Here is a 23318-nt window from a genome sequence, read left to right on the forward strand (position 1 = left end):
GACCTTCACACAGTTGGTCAGTGATTGTCCTCAGTGTCTCCTGGACTTGGCAGAGAGCTGCTGTTTGGTAAGTGAATATCAACATTCACTCTGTGATAATAATAATAAGCTATTCTATCCGCCAACAGACTGACTGCCAAATAGTGAGCTCTTCCATACATCCGCCAACAGACTGACTGCCAAATAGTGAGCTCTTCCATCCTTTCATACATCCACCAACTGTCTGACTGCCAAACAATAAGCTATTCTATACATTTGCGAACAGACTGCCTGCCAAATAGTGAGCTCTTCCATACATCCACCAACAGACTGACTGCCAAATAGTGAGCTCTTCCATACATCCACCAACAGACTGACTGCCAAATAGTGAGCTCTTCCATACATCCGCCAACAGACTGACTGCCAAATAGTGAGCTCTTCCATCCTTTCATACATCCACCAACTGTCTGACTGCCAAACAATAAGCTATTCTATACATTTGCGAACAGACTGCCTGCCAAATAGTGAGCTCTTCCATACATCCACCAACAGACTGACTGCCAAATAGTGAGCTCTTCCATACATCCATCAACAGACTGACTGCCAAATAGTGAGCTCTTCCATACACCCACCAACTGACTGACTGCCAAACAATAAGCTATTCTATGCATTTGCCAACAGACTGACTGCCAAATAGTGAGCTCTTCCATACATCCATTAACAGACTGGCTGTCAAATAATAACCTAACCCTTACTGCCAAATAGTGAGCTCTTCCATACACTTGCCAACCGACTGACTGCCAACTAGTGAACTCTTCCATACATCCATCAACAGACTGACTGCCAAATAGTGAGCTCTTCCATACACCCACCAACTGTCTGACTGCCAAACAATAAGCTATTCTATACATCTGTGAACAGACTGCCTGCCAAATAGTGAGCTCTTCCATACACCCACCAACAGACTGACTGCCAAATAGTGAGCTCTTCCATACACCCACCAACTGACTGACTGCCAAACAATAAGCTATTCTGTGCATTTGCCAACAGACTGACTGCCAAATAGTGAGCTCTTCCATACATCCACCAACAGACTGACTGCCAAATTGTGAGCTCTTCCATACACCCACCAACTGTCTGACTGCCAAACAATAAGCTATTCTATACATTTGTGAACAGACTGCCTGCCAAATAGTGAGCTCTTCCATACATCCACCAACAGACTGACTGCCAAATAGTGAGCTCTTCCATACATCCACCAACAGACTGACTGCCAAATAGTGAGCTCTTCCATACACCCACCAACTGACTGACTGCCAAACAATAAGCTATTCTATGCATTTGCCAACAGACTGACTGCCAAATAGTGAGCTCTTCCATACATCCACCAACAGACTGACTGCCAAATAGTGAGCTCTTCCATACATCCACCAACAGACTGACTGACAAATAGTGAGCTCTTCCATTCACCCACCAACAGACTGGCTGTCAAATAATAACCTATTCTATTTGCCAAAAAATGTGACATGGTTCAGTCCCACTTGTGTGACTCCGCCTCTTGTCTCGTCTCAGTTGGACTCTTACAGACGACCAGCGTTCACGGAGCTGCTGGACGAGCTGGGAGAATTCGCCGAGACTCTGGAGCTTCCGCCGCCAAAAAGTGATCTGACCACGAGCTGAGCAGCAGCAGCAGCAACGTCAGGAAACTCCGCCCACATTCAGCGCCCCGAGAGTCCGGCATTAACGGTCGCTCTGCTTTCCAGATCACGAACCTGGACTGAACCTGAACTCCAAACAAACACCATCATCATCATCAGGGGTCGAGTTCTGCGTGACATCACCTCTCATCCACTGCACCACAGGGTGGACGTTTGTTTTCACTGAGCCGTTAGACGCGTTAGTAACGAGTTTTCAGTGGAAACGTCTCCGTGACGCTTTACATGTGCAGTGAACAGCTACGGTGGCCTGTGAGTAAAACACGGTCAAACACTTTTATATGCAAAACAACTGTTTATACAAATTTACAAGAATGGAAACATTACTAAATGTTACATTTTGTTATGGAAAAGGATTTCAGTCAAACACAAAATGTTATTGTGGAAACAAAACTTTTAAAAAGCCAGAATTCTGAGATGAATTTTAAACGTGTTGCTCGCAGGCCACCGTAGTTCGCCTCGTAGGAGTGAATATTCAGTGTTTTTCTAGTTTGTTTATCGTGACCGACGACACAGACGATGTCTGTTTTTGTTTCTTCTTCTTCTTTTTTTTCCTCTCCACAGTTTCACACTCTGAGAATGTGCTGCCCTCTACTGGGCGTTTGACAACAACACAGCAGATGGTTCTTTTTTTTTAGAAACTTTAAATATCTTTGTTTTCTCGTTTAAATTCTTGTTCCTGCTCGTGTTTGATTTCCATTTTCCTTGATTCAAATATCTCAACAATAATTTGTCGGTTTTTAAAGAACCGTTCGTACAATTTTATGTCTTTGATTATATTTTAGTTGTAAATGTTCTGCTTTTATGTCGTAACTTTGACCTCAGTCTCTGTAAATATTGATTTGTCTGTGTTTTGTTTTTAATTCTGATTTTAGGGCCTGAAAAATGTCCAGATTCTCTAATATTTGCCTTTTTTTGTTTATTTGTTTGTTTGTTTTTCGATGACTCTCTTGTTTGTGAGATTGCGATTTAAGAGGCAGCTACGACACAAAAACAACTTAAATAAAAAAAACAACCTTATGTAACCTGGAGAACAATGTACATGCATGTGTTTTTGAAGGGAAGGAGTTTTACGTGCAATCTCCAGTGTCGCCACTAGAGGCTGCTAAATCCTCTTAAATTCATTTTGGTTTCAATGCTGCTTTGGGACAAATCTGAGAATCTCACATCGGTTGTTTTCCGAGTTTCCGAGTAGAAAATCCGGGGTTTGTTGACCTCGGAAATTCCGAGTTGTGACCATAAATGGAACGCACCGTCATGGACAACTTCAGAGCTATAGGTTTATCATTTAGAAATGTGAAATAAAGTCATCAAAGCCAGAATTTTACTCATGAAATAATATTGGATTGTTGAATTGGACAAACTGACCATGGAGATGAGCAAAATAAATAAATAGATGAAATAAATCATACATAACTTTGTTTCCCTTTGTTTAAATTGTCACTTTTTTTTTTTTTTTTTTACATTTCATGAAAAACCCCTATTGTAACCATTTTAATGCCTTAATGTACTTAAATAAACATGGAAAAAACCCAAAGTTTATGTTTGCATTTTATATGATTATTATTATTATCTGTTTACCCTGGACCTTATTTATTTACTCACACGTTCATGTGTTTTCATACAAATAAACAAAGTGTGAAAACATGATTATGATGGAAATATTCTCTAATTAAGAAACCACACACACACACACACACACACACTCATTCTTGTACTTGCTGCATATTGAGGACCGGGTATAAGTGCTGACAAAGTGAGGACCAGCATTTCCACTTTGTAAATCAACACAATTACATTCTACTTCATGAATGACATCTACAAAGAACTACTGGGTGCAGTACCATAAAATGTCTGCAGGTGGAGCCCCAGAGCAAATAGGTCTGGAAAACTTTTTTTATTATTTAAATTATTTTTGGTCCAAAATTTGACAAAAACGTCATACTAAACTATGTTGTCCAAAATTTAAAAAAACATTTTGATCCAAACTTGATAGTCCAAAGTTTGATCAAAAAAATGTTGGTCCAAAATTTGATCCAAAATTTTTGGTCCAAAATTTGATCCAAGATTTTTGGTCCAAAATTTGATCCAAAATGTTTGGTCCAAAATTTGATCCAAAATGTTTGGTCCAAAACTTGACAAAACTGTCATAGTATACTATGTCGTCCAAAATTTGAAAAAATCTTTGGTCCAAAATTTGACAAAAAAAAGTAATGAATTACTACTTCATGAATTACATCTTTTAAGAACTACTGGGTGCAGTACCATAAAATGTCTGCAGGTGGGGCCCCAGAGCAAAAAGTGGCGGGAAAACAGGTTTTTGTATCAAATTGAGGACCTCTGTTAAAAACAGAGTATAGCATACATACATGTTTACAACCTAAGGAAGTGATTTCAATGAAAACAAAGTGAGGACCGGACAAAAATGTCCCCCCTTCGTAAAAATGACCTCACTTTGTTGGTTAAAAACCCTGCTGCGAGTACAAGAACACACACACACACACACACACACACACACACACACACCGTGTCCGTGTGACATAACAGCAGCGAAGAGGCCGAACAAACAAACAAGCAAACAAACAAACAATCATGAAAGATTCAGTGGCTCTTTTCTTTTCACGGCTCTGTCGCTGAGTCTGACCTCGATGAATAATGCACCGTGTGTGTGTGTGTGTGTGTGTGTGTGTGTGTGTGTGTGTGTGTGTGTGTGTGTGTGTGTGTGTGTGTGTGTGTGTGTGCGCGCGTGTGTGCGTGATGTCATCGGACAGGTGCAGCATTATTCCGCTGAAATCCCATCGTTGTCTGTTTAAAATATAATTGCTGTAAATTAAAGGTCCAGTGTGGGTCGAGTGTGCGTTTGCGTGTAAGTGTGTAATTGCTTTTCGGACGACGTTGCCCTCGCTAACCCGATGACGTCATCATAACACGACAGAGACTGATCAGAACCTTCAGAAAATACACAAACAAAGGAAATGTCCCTTTAATATTCTACATTTTATGTTTATTTAAATGAAGAAAACAGTAGAAAATGAGTAGAAATATTTTTTGTTGCAAAAGTACAGGTTTGGGCGGTGATACCAGGAGTGTCCACATGGTGGTGGTGTTTAGCCAAGTGTGAATCACTGATGATGGAAGCTGCTGGAAACACACAGTAAAACCATGTTCATAAAAATAATAATGATAATAATAAAAAATATCACAAATCACAAAATCTCAATCCCGGGGGGCGTGTCTTATTTCAATTTGTCAAGCCCCGCCCACTCACATACCTCGTCACGTCAATAAAGTTGTAGAAAAACGTGAATAAAAACCAGAATACGATGATTTTACAAACTCTTTGTGAACAATATTGAAAACACGTTAAAGAGACGATATTTCACGTTCAAACTGATAAACTTTATTGTTTTTTTTAATGAAAACATTCAGACACACACACACACTCTAAAAGTGACTTTTAGGGTTTTCCAGAGGTTCACATGATTCACTTCATTAAACTTCAGTTTTCTCATGAAAATGACCAACATTCTCACATTTTCTGTCCAAAAAAGCCACCGTTGAAATGCATTCATCGCTGTTTTCTACGCGTTTTCATGAAAATCCTGTTCCTCAGTGGAGTTTTCTTTTGTTAACGCACTTCATCAATCACACAGATCCTCAGTGACACTTTCTTTCTCTGTTTACTTATTGATTTTCCTCAGGTTTCCTCGTCATATTCTCGTGTGTCTTTGTTAAACCTGCTGCTACAAACCTACAAACGTCTCCCCTGAGGTCTGAGCTGAAACTGGACTAGTTTAAATACTCGTGTTTATATAGAAAATCGTGTCCTGGTGTCGATGCTCTCTTTTTTTGGTTCAGACCCAGACGTCTCCACCGCGTGGATCTGTTGACGGATGAGCGATCTAGAAACGTCAACGCGGAGAAACGAGGACGCGGAGAAACGAGGAACCAGAGGGAATCGAGCTGGACGTCATCGTCGCTGACCTCTGTGACCTCTGTGACCTCCTCAGCCCAGGTGTGTGTGTGTGTGTGTGTGTGTGTGTGTGTGTGTGTGTGTGTGTGTGTGTGTGTGTGTGTGAAACAGAGCGTGAAGGTGTGACTCTTACGCGACTGATTGGAGATTAAACTAAAGGAGGTTATGTCAGTGAGTTTCATAACCTGAGCGTTCAACAGCCCAGAGAACAGTTTTTAGGTCAAAGTCAAGAGCTTTGTGTGTTTGTTTGTGTGTTTGTGTGTGTCTGTGTGTGTGTGTTCTTGCAGCATACTGAGGACCAGTGAGGGATTTTAACCAACAAAGTGAGGTCATTTTTACAGAGTGAGGACATTTTGGCCCAGTCCTCACTTTGTTTTCATTGAAATCACTTCCTTATGTTGCTGACATGCTATACTCAATTTGTCAAAAAAAATAAAAAAAATTGGGACATTATAGTATAGTATGACGTTTTTGTCAAATTTTGGACCAAAAATTTTGGGTAAAAATTTTTTTTCACATTTTGGACGACGTAGTATAGGATGATGTTTTTTGTCAAATTTTGGAACAAAAATTTTTGGTCAAAAGTTTTTTCAACTTTTGGATGACATAGTATACTATGACGGTTTTGTTAAATTTTGGACCAAAAATTTTGGATCAAATTTTGGACCAAAAATTTTGGATCAAATTTTGGACCAAAAATGTGGGATCAAATTTTGGACCAAAAATTTTGGATCAAATTTTGGACCAAAAATTTTGGATCAAATTTTGGACCAAAAATTTTGGACCAAAAATTTTGGACCAAAAATTTTGGATCAAATTTTGGACCAACAGTTTTGGATCAAATTTTGGACTAAAAGTTTTGGATCAAATTTTGGACCAAAATGTTTGGTCAATTTTTTTTTTAAATTTTGGTCGACATTGTATAGTATGACGTTTTTGTAAAATTTTGAACCAAACATTTTTTGTCAAAGATTTTTTCAAATTTTGGACGACATAGTATACTATGACGGTTTTGTAAAATTTTGGACCAAAAATGTTGGATCAAATTTTGGACCAAAAATTCTGGATCAAACTTTGGACCAAAATTTTGGATCAAATTTTGGACCAACATTTTTTTGATCAAATTTTAGACAAAACGTTTTTTAAAATTTTGGACGACATAGTATAGTAGGACGTTTTTGTCAAATTTTGGACCAAAAATAATTTAAAAAAAATAAATAAATAAAAAAAGTTTTCCAGACCTATTTGCTCTGGGGCTCCACCTGCAGACATTTTATGGTACTGCACCCAGTAGTTCTTTATAGATGTCATTCATGAAGTAGGTAATTTGTAATTGTATTGATTTACAAAGTGGAAATGCTGGTCCTCACTTTATCAGCACTTTTACCCGGTCCTCATTATGCAGCAAGTACAAGAATGTGTGTGTGTTGTTGACATGAAACTAGGCCAGGAGGAGACGCTGCTCTGCAGGGACCGCCGAGCTAAAATCAGAGACTGAAGCAGCTCACATGTTGATTCTGAAGACGGACGAGGACATTTACGTCACACTGAGTCGGCCTCATAAACCTGGACCTCCTGCGTGTCCCTGAACTCCTGCTGGACCTCATAATGGCCAGGACAAACCAGACACCTTTCTCTCACAGGGAAGTGGAACGTGAAGCATAAGTAGGTCATTCATTCAGCCGCGGAGCGAATTCACCAAAGTCAAAGTCGAACATCGGAGGAAAACATGGCCCCAAAAAAACAGCTGTGATTTCATTTAAACTGCGTTTTGTTCAGAATCTGTGTGATTTACATCATTTAATATCATGTTTATACTCTTATCTTCATGCTTTTTGTGCAAAATCTTTATTTTCTGCAGTTAACTATATAAAAAACGACATTTCCAACATTTATATTGAAGTTAATGGACACTTTCATTCATTTTTGTTGTGCATAAATAATAAATAAGTGTAAAAACACAACAAATGTCCATATTCTACCATGACATCACAAATTAATCATCAATAATTCATGAAGATATTTCACAGAATTCCAAAGTAAAAGTGCAAAATAAATGGATTAATATTTAAATAATTAAACATTAAAAAATAGTTTAATGTTAAATGTTATATATACATATAACTATTAATGTTTTATTATTACAAATATATTTAGTATTATATTCTATGATTGACGCCTCAGTCACGGTCCATGATTCCACTCCTCGTTTTTACTCTCTCCTCTGTGTGTGTGTGTGTGGGGTGTGTGTGTGTGTGTGTGTGTGTGTGTGTGTGTGTGTGTGTGTGTGTGTCACCTGTGTTTGATCATCACTGATGAACCTGCCGTTGTATAAAAGCCTCAGATCATCAGCTGCTCGTGTTTCTTCCGTCTTTACAGCGAATACTTTGAGTTTGTTTTTCTGTGTTTCTCGAGGTGAAATATTCAGATTCAGGGGTGGGAACTTTGTTTTTGTGTGTGTGTGTGTTTTTTTTTGGTTTTTTTTTAAGAATGAATCAAACAAACGACCACAAACGAAGTAAAGACACACAAACATTTTAAGCCGTAACTAAAATGATAAGGTGTCCTTTTCCTTTCAAAATAAAAGCATGGTTTCACTATCGATATATCTCTGTGAAAGAAATATAAATATTGAGAAATCGGGGGGGGGGGGGAAACGCAACATTCTATGAATTTCTTTCACTTTAAGACTGAGACTCGATGCACAGGTGCAGTTTAACCTTTGCGTCGACCTAATCTGAGCACTTTTAATGGTATTTTTTAAGTATTTTCGTGGCTGATGCAGCTGCAGCTGATCTACGTGATCACACATCAGCAGCCTCCTCCTGTGTGTCCAGGTGACAAATCCTTCAGTCGCTTCAAGCGTTTTTTCTGGTCAAATCGCTTTTTTTCTGTGTGAAAGTCAGTGAGAAACGAACCATTGTTGTGATCCTTTGACCACGTTAAAGAGCAGGGAAACTAAAACCTGTTAAAGCCTGAGCTCACACAGATGTGCAGACTCTCACTGACGCTGAGGAGGCAGAACGTGTGGATGATGAAGTGAAGGTCACACAGTTTGTTTCATCAGGATTAATCTGCTGCTGCTGCTGCTGCTGCTGCTCAGATGATGTAAATACAAACATGTGTTTGTGGTTTTTTTTCTCTTCTCTTCTCTGTGTGTTTGCAGCCACAGCTGATGTATGAAGTGTCTCACTTTAATCACACTGTCTGCTCAGTCGTGACCGGGAAACACACACACACACACACACACAGAGTAACACAGAGTAGCACACACACCAAGGAACACAAACAGAAAAGCACAGGAACACACACACACAGGGAAACACAAAGGGAAACACACAGGGAAACACACACAAGGAAAGACACAAAGAAACACACACAGAAACACAGGGAAACACACAGGGAAACACACACACGGATACACAAAGAAACACACACACAGAAACACGGACAGAGAAACAAAGACAGGGAAAGATGCACATGAACACACACAGAAACACACAGAAACACACACAGGGAAACACACACAGAAACACACAGCGAAACACACGCAGAAACACAGACAGTGAAACGCAGGGAAACACACACAAAGAAACACACAGGGAAACACACACACAGTGAAACACAGGGAAACACACAGAAACACGCACAAAGAAACACAGAAACATACACACAGAAACACACAGGGAAACACAGAAACACACACGGAAACACATAGAAACACACAGGGAAACACATAGAAACACACAGGGAAACACATAGAAACACACAGGGAAACACAGAAACACACAGAAACACACAGGGAAACACATAGAAACACACAGGGAAACACAGAAAAACACAGGGAAACACAGAAAAACACAGGGAAACACAGAAAAACACAGGGAAACAGAAAAACACAGGGAAACATAGAAAAACACAGGGAAACACAGAAACACACAGAAACACACAGGGAAACAGAAAAACACAGGGAAACAGAAAAACACAGGGAAACACAGAAAAACACAGGGAAACAGAAAAACACAGGGAAACACATAGAAACACACAGGGAAACACAGAAACACACAGGGAAACACATAGAAACACACAGGGAAACACAGAAACACACAGGGAAACAGAAAAACACAGGGAAACACAGAAAAACACAGGGAAACACAGAAAAACACAGGGAAACACAGAAAAACACAGGGAAACATAGAAAAACACAGGGAAACAGAAACACACAGAAACACACAGGGAAACACATAGAAACACACAGGGAAACACAGGAACACACAGAAACCCACAGGGAAACACACAGAAACACACAGGGAAACAGAAAAACACAGTGAAACACACAGAAACACACAGAAACACACAGGGAAACACATAGAAATACACAGGGAAACACACAGAAACACACAGGGAAACGCATAGAAACACACAGAAACACACACCGGGAAACACACACAGAAACACACACAAAGAAACACACGGGGAAACACACGGAAACACACAGTGAAACACACAGAAACACACACAGGGAAACACAGGGAAACACACACAGAAACACACACAGAAACACACACAGAAAACACACACAGAAAACACACACAAAGAAACACACGGGGAAACACAGACAAACAGAAACACACATAATGACTGAACCCTGTGTGGATTCACTATTCTAGTGATGGTTCGTTCCAGTTGTAGTCGGAAGTCGGAATTCCCAAGTTCGTAGTTGGACGTTTCACCTGGAACAGTCTCTTTCTGTCACATTTACACAACAAACAAACATTTGGTCTGAACTTTTTGCTCAGTGGTCGAGCGGGTCGTCTTTTAACTGGAAGGTTGTGGGTTTGATTCCCGTCTACAAGCTAATGTGAGACACTTGAGTGACTAAAATCAGACTTTTTTTTAACATGAATGACTGTGAAGCTTCTAAATAAAGGTTAAAACCCAGGATATCTCTGCTTTAAAGAGGTTATAGAACATAAATGTCATATAACAACACATATATTACACAGTCTTATATAAAAGTATGAGTTTTTTTTCTTCACCTGCTACTTCTCTTTATTTTTGAGCTCTAGTTTTTTTTCCTCCAAACTCAACTCAATTATTCATCACAGGCTGCTCAGTGTGTGTGTGTGTGTGTGTGTGTGTGTGTGTGTGTGTGTGTGTGATGAACCCATGAACCTTCTGTTCCCCTGATGTCTCTGCACATGTGTTTCCTCCACCTGGTTCATCACAGAGCATCTGTGTTTATTAGAATAATAATAATAATAATTATTATTATTATTATTATTATTATTATTATTAAAAATACATTCAGACAAACTAACGACTGCACTTCATTAAATATATTGATTTAACAGCTTCCTCTGATCAGTTCAACGACCAGAGATCTTTAAAAAGATGCACAGAAAAACACGTGTTCATAAGAATATAGTGACATTTTAATGTCTTATGAATAAGATTTTGTTCTGCATTTAATCGATTACTGGATATTTTTTTGCATGTAAATGCGTTTTTATTGTGAATTTGACGTCATTTTATAGGAAAACAACCCATTGTGAATATCTTAATTATGAAATCACGATATATGACCGTGTTATAACTATAATATAAATAAAGTGTCGTACAAAAGAAAACAACACAATAAAGAGACAAAGAAACAGTTTGTGTTGAACTAAAAGTTTACTAAGAAAAAAAAAACAACAGTCATTTTTCTTCACATGAACAACATTGTGCGATAAAATCACAATCGCGTGTGAGCTCAGAAACATCGACGTCGTCGTGGTCGTCGTCGTCGCGTCTCGGGTTTGAATTCTTTATTCTAGTAGAGGAAGAACTCTGCTCAGATACAGTTTCACTAGCATCAGAATCACCAGACGTCACTTTAATCTGCTGCTTTTCATCGTCTCGCTCGTCTTATTCTGCTCGTCTAACTCCACTGAATATTGCTACAGAAGAAAGACGTCGAATGATCTTTGAGTCGACGCATTGTTAAGTAAAAGTGAACCGAGACAGTGAAGATCGTGATTCTCTGATGTTAAACGCGACTCTGTAAACTCACGAAGAGCCTTCGGCAGGAAACGACACGAGCGAGAAACTGAATATGACGTAGAAAATAACACTAATAACAGCAGCGCTAACGCAGTTTTCACGTACAAAAAGACATGAATACGTAATAAAAGAGGTATTCCTGAAACATCACTGTTGAGTATGATGCTCATCTAAAGTTTAAACCGATTTAAAATTCTCAAATTACATTCAACAGCTAATCCGACGATGAAAACGTCAGGAAAAAAACAGTTTCTTATTCAAACGTGATCTATTTTTACACAGAAAATATGTATTTTTTAAGCTCTTTAAAGATTCAGCGTCAGGGATTTAGTGACATCTAATGGTGAGGTGGCAGATTGCGGCCAACTCAAAAACCCTGAACCCCCGTTTCTGAAAGTGAGGACAGGACAAGTAAAGACTTTTAGTTTTTTCGCACTTTTACAACACAAAATTTAAAAAATAAAAGCTCTGCCCCCAAAAAACTCCTATTTTGCGAGCACACATTTACAGATGTTGAACTTTAACAGCTGTCAATCAAACTGGTGTCCACTTGCGTGTCTTTATCGTCTAATTTCATTTAAATTTGAACATAATTTACAAAACTGAAGTGGGAAATCAAGCTAATTAAAAAAAAAAAAAAAAAATAGCAAAGTCGCCCCCTGGTGGCTAACTGCCCCTTCCTGTACGTCACTTTTCAAACCAGAAGACTGCGTCCATTTCTATAAACGGTCTACGACGTTGAACCGACGAATAAGATAAAGTGTGAAAGATCGTTTACGTCCTCTGTTTTTTTGCATTCTGCAGAGTCACCATTAGATGTCGCTAACGCTAACACGCTGCTCCTCTGACCCACGGACAAACCCGAGGTTGTTTTGTTGCTTCGTGACGTGATAATCCGCCACATTTAAACACCAAGTTATCAGACTTTATCGTTTGAACGCACACACTCTACTCGATGAGGTCAACGATTGTTCGTGAATTTAGCACAGACGTGAAAAAAAACACAGTTTACTGTGATAAACACATATATATATATATATATATATATATAGTATCATAAACATGTAAATTATGCAAAAGGCAGCGTCAACGTTGAGCTGAGGAGAGTCGACGATCGCTCACGACACATTTCTTCATCTACTTAAAGGGCTTCGGTCAAATCTACGACAAAAACACTGTTGCTAAGACACTGAATTAAGTAAATAATGTTTTGTTTGAGAATGATGTTTAAATCCCAGCTCATCTTCCAGAGTCCATATATATACATATATGTATATATGTATATATATATATATTGTACATATACGTCCATACATATATTAAGAGTTCCTGAAAACACTTGAATAAGACGGACGCTTCTTTAAGCTCGAGTGACTTAAGTAACAACAATGTACGATATGAGTCTCACACACACACACACACACACACACACACACACGTACTACGATATAAAAATTTTCTTCAATTTACACGTTAAACAAATAATTGTTTGCCGCACGGAAGATTTTGTATTATCAATAAATCTATAAACATATGAATATAAATGAATAATAATAATAATAATAACAATAATGATGTTGTTTATGCAGTTTTAAACTGTTCCAGTAACGTGTCAATAACTAACTGTGTAGTTATGGAAATGATGGAACGTCCCATGAAAGGATTAAACCGCTGCAAAGGACTGACGATGGTTACAAATGGAAATATTAATAATTCATTGAAAGTGAAGAATGACTCGTATCTATAGCAGTTTGAAAGGATGGGACACTTTTGTCCTTAAGGTGCTGAGTGTGTAGTTTTTATTCAAAGTGACTCATAAATAAAAGTCATCGCTGTCGACACATGCAGGATGTTATTCTTTCACAATAAAATGAAGCATCATGTAGTAACGTGTTGTATAATTAGATTTTTTTGATTATTATTAAATTTCACAAATTATGGCAATTTTAAACTTTGGTCAAAATGTTAAATATTAATATATTTTTTTTAAATTATGAGGTTTGATGTAAAAGAAATCAAGCAAATGAAGGTGAAATTAGTTATATATAATATATATATATATATATATATAAAGAGAGAGGTTCATAAGCAGTTTTAAGGGAGGACCTTATTTGTCCTTAAGATGCTGAGTGTCATGTTTTTTATTTTACATGTTAATTTAGATAAATAAAAAATAATACATTAATCACACAATGTGATGTCTCAAAGTTAAACTCATTTTATGTCTAAATTGAAGTTTATATTTAATTAATAAAAGGTCTGTCATTGTAAACGTGATTTTTGCGTGCGTCGTCCGATTTATTACAAATTCAATTTCCTCTTCAGTCGTCGCTGCAAAAGTCAAAACTTTAAAATAAAACACAGACAAAATAAATAAATGAGCTGATGTTGTTTTTTGTACGAAAAATCAATCCCTGAATCTTTTTCCTGAACAGTTACTTCATTTAAATTGGATTTTCCTTAAACTTCTTAAACGCTGACACTGTGCTGAAGGAGGCTAAACACACACACACACACACACACACACACTGAGATTTACCTTCTGCTGACGCTGCACATTTCATATTTATATAAAACAGAGAACATTACAGTCTCAGCACAAGCTGAAAACTTCGGCGTCCGTCGAACTTTTATCCGACGTCAAAAACTAAAAACTAAAACGGCAGCAGCTTTTTTTAAAGAACACTAATTATCTTCATGTAAATGTTTTATAGCAGCTACGGAATTAAAAATTACTCTTCATTTTGTCGCCGTACATTGATTGACTTTTGCAACTTTACCCGACGTTTATGGAAGATCATCACTTGTATATTTAAATATCTGCGTCATCGAGTCATTTTTATACACATTAGTTCACATCTTACGTGGAAATGAACTCAAATCTAAATGTACTCGTGTAGTAAAAATGTACATTAATGGATAAAAAGATTGATAAATATGTCGCGAGTGTATATTTATGCATGTAAATATGTTTATATATAGGGCGTGTTTTCTTTAATAGTAAGAAAAGTTTAATAAATAATAGTTACTTTAATTTATTAACGTGTTCTTATTTCAACGTTGCGTTTATTTGCACTTTAATTCTCTTGCTAAGCACTTTGTTAAGAAAAAAGCTACAGAAATCAGCTCTATTATTATTATTTATTTATTTATTACTATGAATAAAAGTCTTAAATAGTCAAAGTTTTAAAGAGAATATATATTAATAAAAAAAAGCTTCACCGCTACTTTGAAAAATCCAAGCTAAAAAAAGTCCAAATTTACTAAATTGAGTTTATTCTAATTCTAATTTTATCTTCCATAAAAGTGGTCTATTATTATGTTATTATAATGTATGGAAACACACACACACACAATACAAACAACAGCTAAAGCACGATGTAAGGAAACATGCACGGATCCTGGAAATGTGTGTGTGTTCCGCTACGGTTCATTTAACACACACACACACACACACACACACACACACACACATGAAATCCCTGACTGTGTGGATTCTGATTCTACAGTATCTTAGTATCAAACATGGGATTTCACCTGAGTTAATACCAAATAAATTAAAATAAAATAAAAAATGCTAATACGGTTATTTATTTATTTAGAAGTTTTTTCTTTTAAAATACGGATTCTCTAAATCTCCACGTGTTTATTTATTTACATATAAGCTCTACTTCCTTTCACAACGCGACAGAAAACACTCATTTAAAGAGCGGACGAAAGCCGCTCAAGGCAAATCTGAAATAAATAAATACCTTCCGTCGTCATCGTCATCATCCTCAAAACTCCTCGTATTCACCGCAAACACGAACTCTAACTCTAACTAGCTCGTTAGCGTCGGCGCTAACGAGTCTTTTTCCGCTTCTTCCTCCGTTTTTTTCTTGTCCCTCAATTTCTCTCGGGGCAGAAAGTGGAAATTCAGACGAGGGAGAAAGAGTTTAGACCGCGGGGCTGAAACTACGGGAGCGCCGCGTCGCCGCGTCACAGCGACGGAAAAACAGCCAATCGCTGCTGCTCCATGCTCCGCCCCTCAGAGTCGCCGCTCTTCAGGCCAAACGCCTCGTCGTCGCCGTCGTCGTCATGACGACGACAACAACAGCAGCAGCCAAACGTCTCGTCAGACGTGAGAGAAAACCAGGACCGTCGAGGCCCCACGATGAAGGCGAGCGAGGTCACAAGAGGTCGTCGTAATCCAGGAGCTTGGAGTGCTGACGACTTTTCCAAAGACGGAAGAGACGGAAGTCAAAGTACGTCTCGATCATCTCTTTACCTGCGGCGGGGGAAAAAAAAAAGACAAAACAATAGAGAGTAAAATAACAATGTGTGACACGAAACGCACGGAAATGACTTTAAAGTCATAAAGTCGGAATTCTGAGATTAAAGTCAGATAAGTGGAATTCTGAGGGGGAAAGTCATAAAGTTGGAATTCTGAGGAAAAAGGTCAAAATTCTGAGATTTAAGTCAGAAAGTAGGAATTCTGGGAAAAAGAAAGGAATTCTGGAATAAAAGTCAGAAAGTCAGTATTCTTAGACAAAAGTCAGAAAGTTGGAATTCTGAGGAAAAAAAGTCAAAGTCGGAATTCTGAGATTAAAGTCAGAAAAGTGGAATTGTGAGGGAAAAACCCAGAATTCTGAGATTAAATTCAGAAAAACTGAATTCTCAGAAAAAAGTTGGTATTCTTTGATTAAAATCAAAAAAGTGGAATTCTGAGGGGAAAATTCATAAAGTTGGATTTCTGAGAAAAAATTCAGAATTCTGAAATTTAAGTCAGAAAGTCAGAATTCTAAGTGAAAAAAGTCAGAAAGTCGTCATTCTTAGAAAAAAGTTGGAAAGTCCGACTTCAGAGAAAAAAGTTAGTATTCTTAGAGCAAAGTCAGAAAGTTGGAATTTTGAGGGAAAAAAAGTCAAAGTCGGAATTCTGAGATTAAAGTCAGAAAAGTGGAATTGTGAGGGGGAAAAAAACAGAATTCTGAGATTAAATTCAGAAAAACTGAATTCTCAGAAAAGAATTGGTATTCTTTGATTAAAATCAAAAAAGTGGAATTCTGAGGGGAAAAGTCATACAGTTGGAATTCTGAGAAAAATTTCAGAATTCTGAAATTTAAGTCAGAAAGTAGGAATTCTGGGGAAAAATCGGAATTCTGGAATTAAATTCAGAAAGTCAGAATTCTAAGGGGAAAAAGTCAGAAAGTCGTCATACTTAGAAAATTGTTGGAAAGTCCGAATTCAGAGAAAAAAGTCAGTATTCTTAGAGCAGTCAGAAAGTTGGAATTCTGAGGGAAAAAAAGTCAAAGTCGGAATTCTGAGATTAAAGTCAGAAAAGTGGAATTGTGAGGGGGAAAAAAACAGAATTCTGAGATTAAATTCAGAAAATCTAAATTCTCAGAAAAAAAAGTCAGTATTCTTAGATTAAAATCAGAAAAGTGGAATTATGTGGGGAAAAAGTCAGAAATCAGAGAAAAAAGTTGGAATTCTGTCGGTTTATATTCTGAAACCACGTTTGATTAAACACCAAGTGTGTGGTCCTGGTCTGGTCTGGAGTGGATCATCTAGTCTGTGTTTTCTCCGGATTAAAAACATTGAAAAAGTAAAAGTTTGTTGTCTCTCTGTGATCTCCCACGTTTTTAAAATCAGTCAGATAAAAAAAAAAATCCTACGTGTGATAAATGAGTGCAATTATCTGTATCAAAGCTTCAGTGGATTATCTCGTAATCTCGTGTGCTTGCATGCCAGCGTGCATGCGTGTGTGTGTGGTGGTGAATTGAGTCGTCGTCCGTCTTTCCTGACGTGACTGTAATAAGGACACTGGAGCAGGATCTGGGTCACGGAGCTTCAGCTAATGATTTCCTGTCACACCGTCGTCCTTCACTGCTTTGGTAATTCCAGTTAAATTGAATTTTTTTTTTCCTTTTTTCCCCCCACTTGTTTTTTTTTTGTGTGCTTCAGCAGAAAAAAAAAACACGACTGCATTAGGAAAAGACGCCGGAGAATAAAGACACGGGAGGAAGTGAGAGGTGAGATCGAGGACAAACACAAATCTCGTAACTAAATCCACCTGGATTTATTTTTACCGGCGCTGGGACTAAAGTGTCTCTGTGCTGCTGCTGCTGCTGCTGCTGCTGCTGCTGCTGCTGCTGCTGCTGATGAGGACGCATCACGCCGTGTTCACACCTCTTCTACACTGGCGTCAACACGGATTTGTCACGGAGTCCAATAAATGTCCAGCTTTTCTAACGTCGACTCGTCGTCGATGCGCACACACGTCGATATGCGGTCGAGCGAGCGCTTCAACCACTTCACTGCAGAGCAGACGGTGTCTGCAGGGACCGACGTATTGGACCTTTAATGAGCTGAGAAGTGCAGTGGAATTCAGAGAATAAATCTATGGGTTGAGGGTTCCAGAGAGTGAAAAGTAAAAAGTGTGAAACTGCGAATAAAAACGTACAACCGGCTTCCTCAACTATGTACGGCAGAGTATTAGTGCCACATGGAAAACATTATTTTGAAAGAAAGTTAAAAGAAAAAAAGAGCATTAATTCTGAGATTAATCTCAGAATCCTCAGGAAAAAAGTCGGAGTTCTGAGATTAAATCAGAAAGTTGGAATTCTAAGAAAAAAAAATTCAAAGTCGGAATTCTGATATTAAAGTCAGAAAATTGGAATGCTGAGGGGAAAACACCAGAAAGTCAAAAATAAAATTAAAAAAAATCTGAATTCTGAGATTAAAGTCAGAATCCTGAGGAAAAAAAGGAAATCTGATGAAGGGGAAAGTCAGAAAGTTGGAATTGTGAGGGAAAAAGATCAAAGTCTGAATTCTGGGATTAAAGTAAAAAGTGTGGAATTCTGAGAAAAAATTCAGTCGGAATTCTGAGATTATAGTCAGAATAATAATGTTTATGAATAATAAAGTATTCTGATTCTGATTCTGATTCTGAGAAACTTGGAATTTTGAGGGGAAAATGACAGAAAGTTAGAATTCTGAGGGGTCGGGAAAAAAATTCGGAGAATTCTGAGATTAAAGTCAGAAAGTTGGAATTCTGAGGGGAACAAAAATTGGAATCAATTCATGAAGCAAATATATTAAATCTGATCATCAAGGCAAACACCTGTGCATGGTCAAATTAGGGATTAAGATTCCAAATTATCACAATAACAGAAATAATACCAATTTGGATGCTGTGTATATATACAAATATAACAGTGTCATCAGCATATTGGTGTACGTGGCTGAAAAAGAAGTGGTCCTAAAGTGGAGCCCTGGGGGGCGCCATTTGATTGAGTTGTTGAAATTGGTTAGGGTGACGGCGGCTCAGCGGTGGAGCGAGTCGTCTTTCAACAACATAAGAACTTGTACTTGTACTTCAATTTGCATCCTCGTGTGTGTGTGTGTGTGTGTGTGTGTGTGTGTGTGTGGGTGGGTGTTCTCACCCTGTGCTGACAGCTCGAGTGGGGACTTGAATTCGACCGATGAAGGTCTCATCAGCCTCTTCAGAGTCTGGATCAGCTGAGAGAGAGAGAGAGAGAGAGAGAGAGAGAGAGAGAGAGAGAGAGAGAGAGAGAGAGAGAGAGAGAGAGAGAGAGAGAGAGAGAGACACAGATTTGCTTTAAAAATAAAGTTGGATTGGTCAAAATTCACCAAAATTGGGTTAAAAGGTTACCCTGGCCACGCCCCCTTTTGAATCCAAAAATTGCCACCAAGATGGCCACCAAATTAAAAATGGCCGGGTCAAGTTTGCGGTCGTGTCCTGGGTCGGCCTCTTGTGTCACGTATGACGTTTCGAGGCAATCGGTCAATGTACGACGAAGTTACCACCCACTTCCTGTTTTGTGGCGAATTATTGAAATTTGCCAAATTTTCCCGATAGTTGCTGTGGCCACGCCGCGAATCCACAAAACCTTTTGACAACTTTTTAATATTTGGTGTGTTTAGAACAAATTGACACATTTGTATATATATATATTTGTATGATTAACGCGCTCAGACGACTTTGTTCGTTTATGAAACGTGTAAATCGGCAAGATGGACGCCAAATTGAAAAAGGACGACTTCCTGTTGCGTTGAGGTCATGGTCCCAATAGAGTTTTTTGTTCGTCTTGGGCTGCCGAATGTTCCCAGCAAGTTTCGTGAAATTCGGTGCGACTTAGTTTTGGCTCGCGTTTTCACCTTACGGGGGCGCTACAGAGCCTTTAAAGCAGCATAGAGACAGTCTCTCTCTCTCTCTCTCTCTCTCTCTCTCTCTCTCTCTCTCTCTCTCTCTCTCAGGCTGCCAACAGTCACAGCAGGTGGAGTGAAGTGAAGTGAAGCATCATGGGAAGGTGCATCAGTCAAGTCTATTAATAGTTTGTTTCCAGCTGAGTTTGCAGGAGAAGCAGCAGGAGGAAAAGTGTTCACCACAGCGTCAAACCTTCACTCCTCATTTTCATCCTCCTCCTCCTCCTCCTCCTCCTCCTCCTCCTCCTCCTGTTCCATGTGATGATTGTAGAGCTGCAACAACTGATTCTTTTCATCATCATCAAGTCATCCGTCGCTAATTTTCTCCATGGATCGAGAAGACGTTCAGAAAACGTTGATCGGTGAAACAAAGTCAAAAAATGATTGTGCTTTCCGCTAGAGCGACTCGACTCAATCTACTTATAATTCAAAAATCTACTTATAGTTTCAAATTCTACTTATAATTCCAAATGTTACGTATAATTCCAAAATCTACTTATAATTCCAAATTTTACTTATTCCAAAATGTACTCATAATTGCACATTTTAATTACAATCCAAATTTTACTTATTCCAAATTCTACTTATAATTCCAAATTCTACTTATAATTCTAAATTTTACTTAAAGTTCCAAATTCTACTTATAATTCCAAATTCTACTTATAATTCCAAATGTTACTTAAAGTTCCAAATTCTACTTATAATTCCAAATTCTACCTACAATTCCAAATTCTACTTATAATTCCAAATTTTACTGAGTTTCAAATTCTACTTATAATTCCAAATTCTACCTATAATTCCAAATTTTACTGAGTTTCAAATTCTACTTATAATTCCAAATTCTACCTATAATTCCAAATTTTACTTTAAGTTCCAAATTGTACTTATAATTCCAAATTCTACTTATAATTCCAAATTTTACTTATAATTCCAAATTCTACTTATAATTCCAAATTCTACCTATAATTCCAAATTTTACTTTAAGTTCCAAATTGTACTTATAATTCCAAATTGTACTTATAATTCCAAATTTTACTTATAATTCCAAATTCTACTTATAATTCCAAATTCTACTTATAATTCCAAATTTCACTTAAAGTTTAAAAATCTACTTATAATTCCAAATTCTACTTATAATTCCAAATTTTTCTTAAAGTTTCAAAATCTACTTATAATTCCAAATTCTACTTATAATTCCAAATTTCAGTTAAAGTTTAAAATTCTACTTATAATTCCAAATTTTTCTTAAAGTTTCAAAATCTACTTATAATTCCAAATTATACTTATAATTCCAAATTCTACCTATAATTCCAAATTTTACTTAAAATTCCAAATTCTACTTATAATTCCAAATTCTACCTATAATTCCAAATTTTACTTAAAGTTCCAAATTTTACTTAAAGTTCCAAATTTTACTTAAAGTTTCAAAATCTACTTATAATTCCAAATCTCTACTTATTGTTACCTTTTCTCCATTTTCACTCCCCAGTACGTAACAGCCCATGATGTGGATCAGGTTTGGCTCTGGGTTCAGTTTACTCATCAGTCTGCTCAGTCGACGCCAGAACCTGAGGGAGAAAGAAACATGATTATTCTGTTATATTTTCACACTCTGGCAACTTGTTTCTTTTTTTTTTAATGGAAGCAGAAAATTCTAAAATCTAACGTAAACATTGTCAGTCCAGGTGATGATGTAGTTTACAATAATAAATGTATTTATGATGATGAATTACTCATAAATAACAAAAAAAATGTATATTAAGTGGGTTTACAGAGTTCATATATCAGCCACATTGTAAGTCACATGTGTAGAATACTCATAGAATATTAGTCGTTAAATCTCCACAGATTATTGAAGAGAAAAAGCTCTTACTGGACCATGTCTTCTTCTTTCTCCACTTTAGCAAAAGTGGCCACTTTATTCTTCAGCAGGTACAAATGTCCTGGACCTCCCTGAGGAGGAAATAACCATCATTATAATCATAATAAATGTATTATTATACATATAATAATACAGTGTCATCAGAAGAGGGTATCACTTGAAGTTTAATTGCAGTGCAAACCATGTATTATTCATAGATGTTAAAATTCACATGTATTATTCATTCATTTTGACTTCAAATGTTTTTGGTATTTTATATTAAAATTTAGTGTTTTATTGAAAATAATATTTAAAAAAAATGAAAATTTAATGTAGACAATTTGTTTTCTATTATAATAATAATAATTATTATAATAATAAACAGTTTTATTTCATTAGAATGAAGATAAAAGATCTATTTACGTGTCAAACAGTGATTATTTAAAGGAAACTAACTGACTTATTGTCACAGAATTACAATTGAGTCATTTAAAGGAAACGTGACACAACGATGTTGTTGTTTCTCACCTGACAGAAAATCAGCATGTTCCAGATTCTACAGCCTTTTCTGTACGCGCTCAGTTTCTTCTCTATCTCACCTGGAGAGGGCGAGAGAGAGCGTCACTTTTATAACTCGCTCATTAAAGTGTCCCTCAGGACTCTCTCTCTCTCACACACACACACACACACACACACACAGTAAGAAAAACAGTGAGTCATCTCCAGAAAAAACTCAAACTTCTCCACACGCTCTCACACGTTCACGCGCTCACGCGTTCGCACGCAGCACATGACTCACTTCCACACGAGAGGCTTTCGTGTTTTATAAATAGACAAAACGTGTCACACTCACCGAGGATGTCGTCAAACGTGGCGTGTTCATGGTCCTTTAAATATAGAAGCAAAACACACTTATAATTACAGATGAAATAGACTCACACATATATATATATATATATTATAGTTATTTAACTTGTGACTGCACCTGTGTCACCACATTTAACTGGGATTATTTTAAACCTTAAACATTTATTCTCGTCTCCTGCACCAAAATGAAAACTGTCTCACATTAATGAACTCGCCTCATTAAACACTTGAGTGTGATTAAATCTTGTGATGATAAAACTGCAGACGATTTGATGAACACATGATTTTATCAGACTCTGAGCCGCTCCCTCACTTATACTTTGCACTCCCTCATTTGTTCTTTCCGCTCTCTCATTGTTCTTTGCACTCCATCATTGTTCTTTGCGCTCCCTCATTTGTTCTTTGTACTCTCTCATTTGTTTTTTGCACTCCCTGATTTGTTCGTTGCGCTCTCTCATTTGTTCTTTCCGCTCCCTCATTGTTCTTTGCACTCTCTCACTTGTTCTCTGCACTCCATCATTGTTCTTTACGTTCCCTCATTGTTCTTTGCACTCCCTCATTGTTCTTTGCGCTCCCTCATTTGTTCTTTGCACTCCCTCATTTGTTCTTTGCACTTCCTCACTTGTTCTTTGCTCTCATCACTTGTTCTTTGCACTCCCTCATTTGTTCT

General features: G+C 37.4%; 2 protein-coding genes across 2 annotated transcripts in view; one reads left to right on the forward strand and one right to left on the reverse strand.

Moving 5' to 3' along the window:
• LOC310940166 (dual specificity testis-specific protein kinase 1) overlaps positions 1 to 23318 on the forward strand; it is a gene marked incomplete at both ends in the record, with an annotated part of 72081 nt that overhangs the window by 9795 nt on the left and 38968 nt on the right. Inside the window, 2 exons of the mRNA XM_083905097.1 lie at positions 1 to 67; positions 1552 to 1639. The exon at positions 1 to 67 is cut by the window's left edge and continues 20 nt beyond it. Coding sequence (XP_083761223.1) covers positions 1 to 67; positions 1552 to 1639 — 155 coding nt within the window. The remainder of the gene's footprint in view (positions 68 to 1551; positions 1640 to 23318) is intronic.
• Positions 15882 to 23318, reverse strand: part of nsmfb (NMDA receptor synaptonuclear signaling and neuronal migration factor b) — a gene marked incomplete at its 3' end in the record, with an annotated part of 43057 nt that continues 35620 nt past the window's right edge. Inside the window, exons 10-15 of the mRNA XM_083905324.1 lie at positions 22635 to 22668; positions 22310 to 22380; positions 21794 to 21873; positions 21386 to 21488; positions 19137 to 19212; positions 15882 to 15979 (exon numbers count right to left, since the gene is read on the reverse strand). Of these exons, the coding sequence (XP_083761450.1) occupies positions 15882 to 15979; positions 19137 to 19212; positions 21386 to 21488; positions 21794 to 21873; positions 22310 to 22380; positions 22635 to 22668 (462 nt within the window). The remainder of the gene's footprint in view (positions 15980 to 19136; positions 19213 to 21385; positions 21489 to 21793; positions 21874 to 22309; positions 22381 to 22634; positions 22669 to 23318) is intronic.

Source organism: Microchirus variegatus (assembly GCF_963457635.1).
Source record: "Microchirus variegatus genome assembly, chromosome: 18".
Taxonomy (NCBI): Eukaryota; Metazoa; Chordata; class Actinopteri; order Pleuronectiformes; family Soleidae; genus Microchirus; species Microchirus variegatus.